This window comes from Anastrepha obliqua, chromosome 1, assembly GCF_027943255.1.
Source record: "Anastrepha obliqua isolate idAnaObli1 chromosome 1, idAnaObli1_1.0, whole genome shotgun sequence".
NCBI classification, from domain to species: Eukaryota; Metazoa; Arthropoda; class Insecta; order Diptera; family Tephritidae; genus Anastrepha; species Anastrepha obliqua.
Genome location: NC_072892.1, coordinates 36,524,166 through 36,536,917, shown reverse-complemented (window position 1 = coordinate 36,536,917; position 12,752 = coordinate 36,524,166). Strand labels below are relative to the sequence as shown.

At 36.6% G+C, this 12,752-nt stretch overlaps 2 protein-coding genes across 7 annotated transcripts in view; one reads left to right on the top strand and one right to left on the bottom strand.

Annotated features, from left to right (window-relative positions):
* Positions 1-503: 503 nt before the first annotated feature.
* Positions 504-3,652, bottom strand: LOC129252865 (E3 ubiquitin-protein ligase HRD1). Its single transcript, XM_054890998.1, has 7 exons — positions 3,501-3,652; positions 3,129-3,344; positions 2,996-3,052; positions 2,751-2,939; positions 2,014-2,519; positions 1,380-1,953; positions 504-1,325 (listed from the first exon to the last, which is right to left on the bottom strand). Exons 2-7 carry the CDS (start codon positions 3,252-3,254, stop codon positions 720-722), a joined length of 2,058 nt encoding a protein of 685 aa, XP_054746973.1. The 5' UTR covers positions 3,255-3,344; positions 3,501-3,652; the 3' UTR covers positions 504-719.
* A 1,127-nt stretch (positions 3,653-4,779) lies between these two features.
* LOC129252954 (probable ubiquitin carboxyl-terminal hydrolase FAF) overlaps positions 4,780-12,752 on the top strand; it is a 28,495-nt gene continuing 20,522 nt past the window's right edge. For 4 of the 6 annotated variants that reach the window (XR_008583683.1, XM_054891147.1, XM_054891151.1 and 1 more), the window contains exons 1-6: positions 4,780-5,314; positions 6,434-7,209; positions 8,592-8,740; positions 8,824-9,809; positions 10,522-10,779; positions 10,839-11,438. Coding sequence is in view for 5 of the 6 variants with exons in the window: in XM_054891147.1 (XP_054747122.1) it covers positions 6,947-7,209; positions 8,592-8,740; positions 8,824-9,809; positions 10,522-10,779; positions 10,839-11,438 (2,256 nt within the window). In the remaining variant the exon portion in view is untranslated. Of the gene's footprint in view, positions 5,315-5,690; positions 5,736-6,433; positions 7,210-8,591; positions 8,741-8,823; positions 9,810-10,521; positions 10,780-10,838; positions 11,439-12,752 lie in introns of those variants that run through there. The other 2 variants (XM_054891148.1, XM_054891149.1) reach the window with 2 other exon arrangements.

The following is a 12,752-nucleotide window of genomic DNA, read 5'->3' as shown; positions in this document are numbered from 1 at the left end:
CCACCATTGAGGTAAGTATTTAGTACGCGGATCCCCATAGGCTTATAGCACCCATATATACCTCACATAATAAATATAATCACCATACATAAATAAACAAAATTGAGTTTTACATGGAATTATTCAAAAATTATAATGTTAACTACCATTCAAAGCATATATTTATCTGACCCACATAGCTTTGACTTTTTTATATCTACATATCTAGCTTTGACTTTACACAATGATTCGGATACTAATGTATTCATGGTATTCGATCATAAAGGCGTATAGATTCCCCTTGTTTGCATGTGAACTCAAACGAAAAAGGGGCAAATAAAGAAAATAACTAGAAACGGAAAATCTAAAAACAAAGAAAAGACTGTTACAATAACCAATTATGCTATGTATTAATTATGTAGGAGCTATTACTAATATTTACATTAATTTTAAACGCAAAAATATTATATCTATGTATATGACGTCTTCTTTGAGTCGTAATAGTATAAACAATTCTAGGAAAATGTGTTTTCCATTTGTATATTTTTATTATTTTTATGTTATTAAATACAGTACAGTTCATGATTTCTTCAACATTTTGATTCACCATAACTCCTACATGCACACTTGTCGTCTTTTTATATATAATTTCTTAAAAGCGAATACTTTTTTCCACCCATTTATTTCCCAATTAAAATAAGAATCATGAAAAAAACAGAAACAACATAAAGCTCTTTTTTCTAGTCGTTTGAAGTGTTTGGTGAAGTTGTTGCTTCTGATGCCGTCGATTTGTTGAGCTCCTCAAGGAATTTCAATCGTCTCTTCCTCAGTTCACTAAGCTCAGTATTTTCTGGTTGCTCCGTTGTGGCGGTGCACTTTTCATCAGGCCTGATATCAACACTTGGCGTTTGCGCTGATAACGACGCAGGCTTAGGACTAGCGTCATTGCTTTGCGTGGCGCTATAGTCATGTTCTTCACCGCCTATATCTTCAATCGTTACATCATTATGCTTTTGCAATAGAGGTTGTGATGCTTTTTCTGTAAAAGCAGTTTCTTTTGCTATTGATGATGTATCATTGCCGCCAGATGGTTTTGGTCCGGCTGAAGATTGTGTTGCAGCAAGAGCAGCAACTGCTGCAGCTGACGTGCTAGGACCGTCGCTTAAATTTGTGGGAGCATTGCTGATAATGCTACCCGGAGAGGTGCTTGCACTATTTTCGGTGTTCGAAGGCGCTGGCGCTGCGGCTGGTGGTGGTACTACAGGTTGCAATCGCGCGGAAATGGTTTGATAATTGTTCATTAGAATCCCTGCGGCATTTAGCATCAACTGAATGTTGCGCAGCAGCTAAACAATGAAGCAAATGTTAGTACAATTTCCAGATGTATTTCAATAGCATACCTTGATGCGTTCTTCAACATGTTGACGCTCAACTCCCTCCAAAGCTTTTAGTTCCTCATCGGTCAAAGTGCTTAGATCCGGTGGCATAGGAGGTGGAGGTACAGAATAAGGTGCGATAAATGGGAACGGGGGAGGCATCATAAATGGTGGTGCCATCGGCATCGCTTGAAAGGTTGATGGTGATGCTGTTGTAGGGAACGGTGGTAGACCGCCTCCCAATGGATTAGGGATGGCATTACCCGCAGCTATATTTTCAAATAGACCAGGAAGAGTTGACGCATTGGGCGGTGCTAGTCCTTCAACGCGTGGAGTGTCAACACTAGGTGATTGATTTGGTGCTGGTGTAGTGGAAGCGGCAACGGCTGGAGCAGCTGCAGGTGCAGCTTGACCGGCAACAGCGCCTCCAACAGCGTCTTCTTGTCTTGGCATCGCCATTGAGTTAGCATTGGGTGTGCGTAATATATTCAGGCGGCATGTAGGACAGGTTTGTTGACGTTGAAACCATGAACGCAAACAAGTGGTATGGAATATATGTCCACAAGGCAATTTTTTTGAATGATTGACCATATCTTCCCTGAAAAGTAGATAACATAATTTTAAGAAATAATCGGTTTATATGACTAGATCAACACACCTGCAAATGATACATATGTTATCTGAAAGACGTAGTTCCTCAGGTGTAGCGTCTGGATAAAGAGTATTCATATTACGTATAGCACGACGGGACATTATCACATCGCTTAATGCTTTCTTAAAGTTTCTTATCGTAAAGAACATTGGTCGGAACACAAACATCGGTAAAGCGTATATCTTGGCCATTATTACAACAAAAAGTACATACAATATGACTTTTATTAAACCAATCACCAGTTCAGTGTATAGCAGGAAGACTGCTTTATTTTCCCATGGTACGTCGGTGCGCATTTCTGCAGCATGTAGCACATACTTAATGGCAGTGCTAGCGACAACTGTTAGCAATATAGCATATTCAAAACCAAAGACCAATTGCACCGTTGGGCCACGGACCAGTGTCGAATTATAGGCGTGCATAAACAAAACATAGTCCAGTGTACCCAATACAATGAGGAGACTTGCGACACGTATATGGAATAGCCATCCTAGCACGGGTGAGCGCTCCATCTACAAAAATATTACCAACAAAATAAATAAATTTTCTTTCAATTTGTAAGAACTTGCAAATTTAAGATATATTTATATATATAATATATATACATACATTATATACTTGTTAAAAAATAGAAACCTATAATTTTTACTATTGAGCGTCTATCAAGTTACGGAGCAATAGTGTTAACGTGCATCACCTATAGAATTAATGAATTATTTACTAATTAGGCATATAAAACTTACAAAATCAACGCGTTCCTCCGCTAGCCAATGGAATGATTTCAAGAATAGCAACACCGTAAAGAGAGCCACAAAGCGCGGATTGAAGTCATCCCGAAACACAGTGAATGCAAGACAGGTTTCTGTAAGCGCATACCAAAACCGTTCCAGTAAATGCTCGAACTCAGCTGCTCGTAATGTACCAAGAAAAATCTAAATGCGCTTGGTTAAAACTAATAATAATTTTGGAATTGAAAGTCTTAACTAACCTTGCGCAATAATTTTCCAAACATAAAAACTATTACGAAAAACTGTATATAGATGACCTGCAAATCCATAAAATTTTTTTTTAGGAATTGTTTTTGTATGTTCATATTATTGTCAAACTTATAATTCACTTACGGCCATTGATGCATTAGATTTAGTGATGTACACAACCGCAGGATAGAATTGCTTTTTCTGATAGTAGGCGTTTCCGATGACGACGCTCGTCAACGCCAGACATATGGACGAAAGTAATAACTGCATGTTGTTGTTGTTGGTAGCACGCACAGCCAACAGGCTGATTGACTCCAAAAATATATTAATTTTGATATATTCCCGTAGGATTTTTTTTCGCTACAATACACAAAAAATTCTGATGTAGTACAATGATGATCGCCACATACGTCAAATACAAATAAATATGAGCAGCAAATACCGCTAAGAAAATGTTCAGCCGCTCTGCGACAAAGTTAAAAAAAAAAAAAAACTGGGCAACTGTTGATAATTTACCAAATTTTCTCAAAATAATAATTTCAGCACACTAATTTCAAATTTATTTCGACGAAAATATATTTTTTGAGCTTTTCTATGTTGTATAGATTAATCCTTTTCCGATTTTTCATCGAGACACGTAGTTTTTTCCACTTTTCGTTCGTGTTGGAATATACGGAAATTGTCAAAATCCAATTGGCTATTTTTAGGGGTTACCACAATTCAGTTTAAATATGTGAACTTAGTGAGGTATTTTAAAATACAACTATTTAACAGTAAACAGTTCTTAAGAGCAGCCTACATATGTATAACTTAAGCGTTGCGGCTGAAAAATTGGTATAAGTAGGTATTTTTAATTTTTACTATATATTATTTATAGGTCAAACCTGCTTCCATTTTGCATGCCTTTTAAATATAAAATCATTAAAAAGTTAAATAACTATCCAGTCGCATATGTTTATTTTTGATCCAATTAATAGACATGTATATTTATCATCTCATCTATTGAGCATGTAGTTTTTAATGAATCCCACAGTTTTGAGTTTTCAAACATCTTTTCATGACGATGCTGACAAAGCAAACTATTTCTCTTTTCTAGTGTCTTTGTTGTTGTTGTATCAGTTTCAGTCCTCGCTTGAATTTTTTACTTCCAGCCTAAATTAATATCATTAAGAATTATATTTATAAACATGTAATCGGAAAGAGGGTCAATCATATTCCCATAAATCATATACTGAATGAATTGTCCATTGCGTTAACGGAAAGGAATATTAGTAATTTTTTAACGATTTGCCTGAGTTATTGGGTGACAGGTTGTAGATCGTATACAAAATTGAGAAGGTGACGCATACCAAAAACCGCTACTTTATTTTTTGCGATTTCGGAACCCAAAAAAGAAACAAAGTGAATGATTTAGTGAATATTGTGAATTTAAGAATTGTAGCTTTAAAAATTAAGCACTGTATGTTAAATTGTGAAATGACGATTATACCAATGCCTGAAAATGCAGTTTTTGTCCTTTACCTGCATTGACACCATGGCAAGAAAGTGTATGATTTTTTGCGCTTGTGAGTTTCCCCTTGCTTAAGCTTACTTATCCTCTACTTTTTGTTTGTCTACTCGAAGCATTGACATCATAGGAAATCGGGAAGGCGCAATTTTTTATTGTGCCATTCATGATTTGTCCAGTTTTCGTGTATTCAGAAATTCGGTAGATTTGGCATCTCTTGAAAGAAACCAAATTTGTTGAATTTCACCTCACAACTGCCAAAAATCAAATGACGTCTTCTTTCGAAAGAACTCGGCAAGTTTTTGCAACGATTCCCGAAAAGTGTCGACTAAAATTTGTAAAACGACGCACAGGGAATTTGTACTAAATATAAAATCCTAAACTTTGTTAAAATATAATAAAGAGTATTCAGTGACAACGAAAGCGTTGAAATATCGCGTATATATCGGCTATAACGGGCAATTTGAATTGTGAAAAATTACGTGAAAATAGCAGAAGTAGCAAAGAAGGAAGGAAAAATCAAAGCGGGGCAGAAAGAGCTATTTCACCATAGTGGCTGCGTCGCCATTTTGTCTGCTGGCCGGCTGATTTTGCTAGCAGGATAAAAAGAATTTGCCATTTTTGAAAGAATTTAAATCTATCGTTGAGTGACGGCAAAATTGCTTGGTAATAATCCTTGGTTAAAGTAACGAAAGAATAAGAGAGAATTGGAAAATTAGAGAATTGCGGAGCAGGGTCATAAAGTGACGATAAAGATTTGCAAATCAAGGAAAAAAGCGGAATCAGATTGCAGTCCAATGTTAATTGGGCGGATGCAAAAATGGTGAGTTAGGAATATAAAGAGGAAAGAAATATGAAATTGCGAAAAAAGCTAAATACCGACGGCAGAAATGAATGCGAGCGAAATGATGGGTAGAAATAAATGAGAGGAATTGAGCATGTTCTAGCTCTATCCAAAGGGGAGAGTGAGTTAGCGATAACGGGCGTTTATTAGTTGAAAGAAAATTTTCATTGTTTGTTTTTGTGCAAACTGTTCGGAGAAAAAAAAACAAAGAAAAACAAACAAGATCACAAAAAGAATTGAACAAAAATCGTAAACATTTTAAACTCTTATTGTAAATATACGGATTGTTTAAAAAGTAATTGGTCAACATATGTAATCGAGCATTGATGAGTAAACAACGAAAAGTGCGCAGCTGAGGTGAAAGGCTAAAGGAAAATGTGAAAAAGAGGAAAAGTGGAATGTGAGAATGAAAATCAATAATCAATATGCAACTGAATTTTTTACATTGCCTATTTTATATTAAAATTTCGTCTAACGACTACTTTTGGGAGTGCGTAAATTAATTTGGGTGTTAGGAGAAGTTTCCGTGAGATTTGTAATTTAAGTTGGATATGTTTTTACGTATATGTGAATGTTTCTTCGGATTTCTAGCTCCTTTTTAGAGTCATCAACTTCCACCGGTGTATAATACACGTAATGAAAGGAAACTTTAATTATAATATGAATATTATTGAGAACAATTAATAGTTTGATTTTGGAATTGTGAATTAAACAAAGTTCGAATGCAGAAAATATGTATATAAAACTATCATAAGAAATAAGTATTTAGATCCTGATCGAGGATAGGAAATCTTTGGTTGCAGTGCTTCATACACATAGTGATGTAATTTCTTACGATTGATTTATTTTAGTTATTGTATCTAAACGATAAAAGTGTATGTTGTGTAGTAAAATGTTTCGATGATAATGGCACGAAATATGTGAGACCAACCTACCGCCTGACAAATTTTAATAGTATCGATTTTCCGTTTCTTTTTGTTCCTTTACTGATTCCACCATTCTGTTTTGTTCCATTCATATTCCTCAACTGATTGTGAATAGTGGTTTCTTCCACATTATTTCTAACGTGTCTACTTTTTGGGTTGATTTTCTTTGCAGTTTATGGATTTTTGCTTCTTATTGAATATGTAAATGACCGACAGTCTGCTGGCCGAAAGCACCAACAACAAATAGTTTTTGCTGTGGAAAGGGTCAAGGGAAGTAAGAGAGCAGAGAGCAACACATAAATTAAAACCACTTCAATAATATAAGAAAACAAGCAATAGCCAGAAAAAATAAGTTAACAATTGCAACTGCAACCACTTGAAGTCACGCTACATATTAATTATAGAAATTACGAACGTCGGAGGAAGCAACAAGGTACAACAGCAAACAGTTGCAGCTCTAAAGGCGCAGCTGGCAGCGGAGGGTAATCAAAAGTAGTGTAAGCCGTGGCAAGGTTTAAATTTCTTCTTGTCTAAGTACCGATTAGTCAAAGAGATTTGGACAAACCCAAAATAATAGTATATTGTATCAGCGATAGAAACGTATATCTAAACAAAAGCAAAACCTGCATCTAAGTTTCAAAGTGCAGCAGTGCCAGTGCCTCTGTTAACTACAAGCAAACAAAAAATGACGTTTGATACACGCGGCCGTCAGACCGGAGGAGGTGGCGGTGGCACCGGTACCGACAACTCAAATGTTGCCACTACCAATACAAACAGCAATTTAAACAGTAATAGCGGCACGTCGCCCGGAACTACTGGTAGCGGCTGTGGTGGAGGTGGTAGTAGCGTCAGCGTAGAACAACCTCCACCTCCACCTGCGGCAGTCAATGCGGACGCAACTACACAGGGTGGTGAGCCAGTCGCCAATCCGGCGGTAGTGGATAACATGTAAGTTTCTTATAATGGGGAAAAAGGTAGTGAGAGAAAGTCCGTTTAGTAAACTAGTTATGTATACAAAAATTATTGAAAATTTGTATATGCATATGTACATGTACTACATACATAAACGTATATGTATCTCTATGCGAAAGCAACGTAAGCGGGTGTGGTGGTTCTCATAATAAATACATTTAAATATTTAGCATTTACCTTTTGTGTGTTATATGCACGAGTATATCCTTATTAATGTAGTTCAGTTTTTTCTATTTTCCTTTGTTTCATTACGTTGTTTTTAAAATTGTTCCCATATATTTGTAAATTTTAGATAAAAAATTCGTTACGAAAAATTTGTACATTAACTGTTCTTGAATTTTAAAACGCGACTATTGTTGAATAAAATATATTAACATTGGTCTTTATTTCGAAGCCACCATTCACTAAGTACATTAATATTTATATATCCCCGAGTATACAAATATGCCAGGAAATTCGTGTCGTTCTAGTCAACTCATGCGTGTTTTCGATTATTAATGTTATCGCATTTTATATGAACCGTGCTTTCCGCACTTCAAGCTGTGTTGCTTCGATTCAATTTATGATTGTATTATGTAATAATTAAAGTGGGGATCCCCATTTTGTGGATATAATATGATGCAAAGTAAATCATTGTATTTTTAGTAACGTGTTTCTTTACCCCTAATTAAAAGAGGGACAAGAAATTTTACCGAGGTCATTACACAGCGGCACGCATACAGGATACTTAAGCATATTGAGTTACTAAACTTTGAAGTAATTTGTATACCAATTCTTTTGAAAGTTTTCTATAAAAATGTGTCCAACCATCACATTTGGGTCAATGTTCGATCAGCAACAGTAGAATAAAAATTTACCAAAATACAAATATCAAAAAGGCATGCAGAGCAACAACACTGCATTGAATCGTGACTTGCTTTTAAGATTTATGGGCAGATAATTTAAATGAATAATTTATATGAAAAAAAAAACTTGCAAACAACATCTTTATCATAATGTGTTTTCCGAATTTCACTACTTCATTTAACTTTAGATACATACCTTCCAATCTGTTTCATATTTGAATATATTATATTTTCTTTTTCTTATTAATTATATTTATTCGATTTCGCTGCCGAATTCCTCTCTTATCGGTTAACGAATAAACACATAGTATACGAAACGATAAGTAAAAGTGTTTGCCAAAACAACAAAAATAAAGCTAAATAATGAACACACCATTTGCAGTATTTAGTTTATGACTCATAATGCAATTAGTATTTAATTGGTTTTCTTTCTCTTGCCAATTTGCTATTTACTTTGCACTTTACCGAAAATGTTGCTAAACTTATGTGCCCTTAAAAATATTTATATTGAAGAACACCGGAAAAGTTGATATCATCGTTTCCAACAATTAAATTGCGTTCGCTAACGCAAAAGATCTCGAATCCACGTTGGGTGGTACCGGTGCTGCCAGAACAGGAGCTGGAAGTGCTGTTGAACGCAGCAATTGCGCTAACTGCAGCAGGTACATATGATGCAAATGTTGTAATTCATTTACATACGATCACCAAAAATAATAGCATATTAATAATTCTCTCTTATTTTCAGGTGTCGATCATGATTGTGAACCATGTGTGGAATTTTATCGCAACGCCCTAACCACTTCCTTTGCAAAAATTCTTACCGACGAGGCAGTGAATTCATGGAAATATAATATTCATCATTGCATTTTATTGTCTTGCGGCAAATTATTACATTTAATTGCCATACATATGCCACGCGATAACCCCTATCTGTTGGACTTGCTTGCAATGGTATTTGATCCGGAAAATAAGTTCAACACATTTAATGCGGCACGCCAACCGGGATGTTTTGCTCCTCCGGAATTTCTGTGGGGTGTATTGGACACCAATAAAATGTTCGCTAAGCCACCACCAGAGCCTAAGAACCCTCGAGGCTGGCTTGTTGATTTGATCAATCGTTTCGGCTATTTGGGTGGTTTTGATAATCTATTGGAACGATTCAATTGTGGTTTTCAATTGCTAAAGAAGAACCAAGAACAAGGTGGAGTTGAGTCCTCGGTATCGGGTATAGATTTGAGCAGCAAAACAGCCAAGATAGCAACGGTGTCCGACGATAGTCAGGATAATAAAGTGACTCTAGCGTTGATTTTCAGCCTGCTTCGTCCATTTGGACAGTGCTATGAGTTATTGACACCTGCCACCATCGCAAAATACTTCATGCCGATATGGAATGTGGTGCTGGATTTGTTGGATAGTTTTTCTGATGATGAATTGAAGCGTGAAGCGAAACCGGAGGGACGCAATGATTACATTAACGGTATTGTGAAGTCGGCACGTTTGTTAGCAAGCCGTTTGCCCGGACAAGAAGATTTAATACGTGATCTAGAAATGTTTCGGCTCAAAATGATTTTACGTTTACTGCAAGTGTCTAGCTTTAATGGCAAAATGAATGCACTAAATGAAATTAATAAGGTTCTCAGCTCTGTTTCGTATTATTCGCATCGTACCCAGCAATTACAACACTGCTTGCCGGATGATGAAATGGACTGGTTGACGGCAGAGCGAATGGCGGTAAGTGATATGAGAAGAAGCAGATACATATGTATCTGGTGGCGAGTGGAATCAATAAGCATATTATACTAACCTTCACCGTGGAAAAATATATATATATACCAAAATTCATAATAATCGGCCCAGACACACAACCCCAAAATGTATTCAATTCTAATGAATGCTATGTGCGGTACAAAAAATACGTGCGGCAAATAGCAAAAACACACTCACTTAACCGACGCACCGCACACACACGCGTTATCGGATTTCAACCAAACTTCACAGAAACCTTTGCCAAAGCAACATCAACGATGTGTGAAACTTCGTTATCACGACAGTCGGTTCTACGTTACCGAAACGACCCGGATTTATATCCGGCCAAGGACTGTCACTCCAGCAGCATTCCCCATATGTAAGTATGGGGAATGTTTATGCTGCTACAACAACAACATGTGTGAAACTTTCATTGTTTTCCTTTCACGCGTTGCTGAGATTACCCCGGACAAATGCACACTTTTTTCGGCTTAATTTTTTATATGTATAGATATGATGATGTTCATATGACAATCTAGTATACGACAATTACTGAACTATATCCGCCCCATGACTATAACTTCAGCAGCATTCTTAAAAAATAATAATAAGTAGTAGATAACAAAATTTTTAACGACGTTCTTGATTTTGCGTTCCTGTTTTTATCACTATTTGTAATATTAAAATTCTCTCTCAGAACTGGATCAAAGACTCTGATGTCTTGGGCATCGTTCTCAAGGACTCATTGCATCAGCCCCAATATGTGGAGAAACTGGAAAAAATAATACGCTTTCTGATCAAAGAGCATGCGTTGACGCTAGAGGATTTGGATGCAGTCTGGCGTGCCCAAGCTGGTAAGCATGAAGCGATTGTAAAGAACGTTCATGATCTCTTGGCGAAATTGGCATGGGATTTTACGCCCGAACAACTGGACCACCTCTTCGAATCATTTCAGGTAAAAAGGAATATTTGTCTCGAACTTAGAAAAAAATGATATGTTTCTTTTGTTTATAGGCAAGTATGACTACCGCTAATAAGCGTCAGCGTGAACGTCTTCTTGAACTGATAAGACGACTTGCGGAGGACGATAAAAATGGTGTAATGGCGCAAAAAGTTTTGAAACTTTTCTGGACGCTCGCGCACAGTCAGGAAATACCGCCAGAAGTATTGGATCAAGCGTTAGCAGCGCACGTGAAAATATTGGACTATAGTTGCTCCCAGGAGCGTGATGCGCAAAAAATTGTTTGGTTGGACAAATGTGTGCAGGAGTTGAAAACTGGCGATAATTGGGTGTTGCCCGCCTTGCGCTTGATACGTGAAATATGTTGTTTGTATGATTCGTCCCCAAGCCATGCACCGCGCACGCAGCAAACACTTAACCGTCAACAAGTGATTGAGCGACTGCAGAATGACTATACGTTGGTCATAGTAGTGACGAACAGTTTGACTACGTATTTGGATAAAATTCGTACGATGATTGCTGAAATGCCAAACGTAGAGCCGAACACCTTGTGCATCGATGGACGCTATCCACATAATATGCAAATACAAGAGCGCCTGGATTTCCTTAAATTTCTTCTGAAGGATGGACAACTGTGGTTGTGTGCCGAACAGGTGAGTGGATTACATATTTGTTTAGTATGTTCATGCGAGTTTCCATTTAAATTAAAACAAGGCTTATGGCGAATCTCAAAGGCCTTTCAAAGATATTTAAAATGTATTTGTATTTGTGTACCAAATTTTTCGTTTTCGGCTACTTTTCTTTAAACACCTTAAAAACTATTTAACCGATTTGAATTTTTCATACTTGCTACTTGTCAAGATCGTATTTCAAAAAGCTGTGACCGATGTGTTAAATTTTCGTAAAATATGTTAAAGCATAATACTAAGAATATCACAGATTTTAAAAGCAAATGTTTCTTAATCCTAGAGTAGACGCGTCTTTTCGGGAAACGGTAGTGGATCGCGTGGGGAACATTTTAATGTCTATATTTAAAACGATAAATTATCTCTACTTTAAATTATTTTATGGGACCGACTAAACTGTTGTCTATGTTTATGAGTATAGAAAGATTTATTCAACTTTTGCAGTTTTATACAAAAAATATACTGTATTTTGAAAGATCTCAGGCAAATTATCTTCAGTTGTAAACAACTTCTCGCGGGCGGAAAAATACTCATAGCGCAACTCATATTTGTTTAGTATTGGAAGCATATTTTTAATTAAGAAATGCGTTTATTTATATATGTATGTACATATATATTATATGATATATATATTATATATAAAGAATCTATTTATTGGGTGCTGGGACAAACTCCTCAACGATCGACAGTTACGACCAAACACATCCGGCTAAGGCGTCCGCCGTTGATTTGTTATAGTTGTTTGACTGGCTGTATTTTCTGTACCGCGATACACTTAGTTAAGGCCTGGCGCTGTTCTGTTACCACAATCCCATGCTGTTTTGTATATTGAGTTTTTAAGAGTGCTATTTCCTATAATAGTCACTTCGTTGTATCTAGAAGGAAATCAAGAGCCCTAAATTCCAATCCCGAAATTTTTTCAATTTTGTTGGGGAGTGGTTTGCCGAAAGCTCGTAATCTTGCATTTGACAAAGCTGGACAATTGCAAATATAGCGAAAAGAGTTTCCTTCTCTTCCACTTTACAACTTACACTTACACTTTACAACTACGGCATATATTGTTGTGTGGTATATTTAAACTCGCTGCATGATCCGCTAGTCCTGAGATGTCTGGTCGACCATACCTAAGCAATTGTTTGATCTTTGATGCATTATAGTCAGGCCAGGTCTTCCTGGGCATTGCACATCGTTTACTTGCAAATTTGTAATAGTGATTTATAATTCCGCCTCAATCCAGCTGAAGGCAATTTCTATAGGTTCCGCCTCGATCGAGCTTCAGGA

Excerpts from the sequence above, each read along its gene's own strand:
- LOC129252865 (XM_054890998.1), bottom strand. The coding sequence starts at position 3,254 with ATGCAGTTATTACTTTCGTCCATATGTCTGGCGTTGACGAGCGTCGTC. Across the intron at positions 3,053-3,128 it reads AATCTAATGCATCAATGGCC|GTCATCTATATACAGTTTTT; the intron begins GTAAGTGAATTA and ends ATGGATTTGCAG. Across the intron at positions 1,326-1,379 it reads ATGTTGAAGAACGCATCAAG|CTGCTGCGCAACATTCAGTT; the intron begins GTATGCTATTGA and ends TTCATTGTTTAG.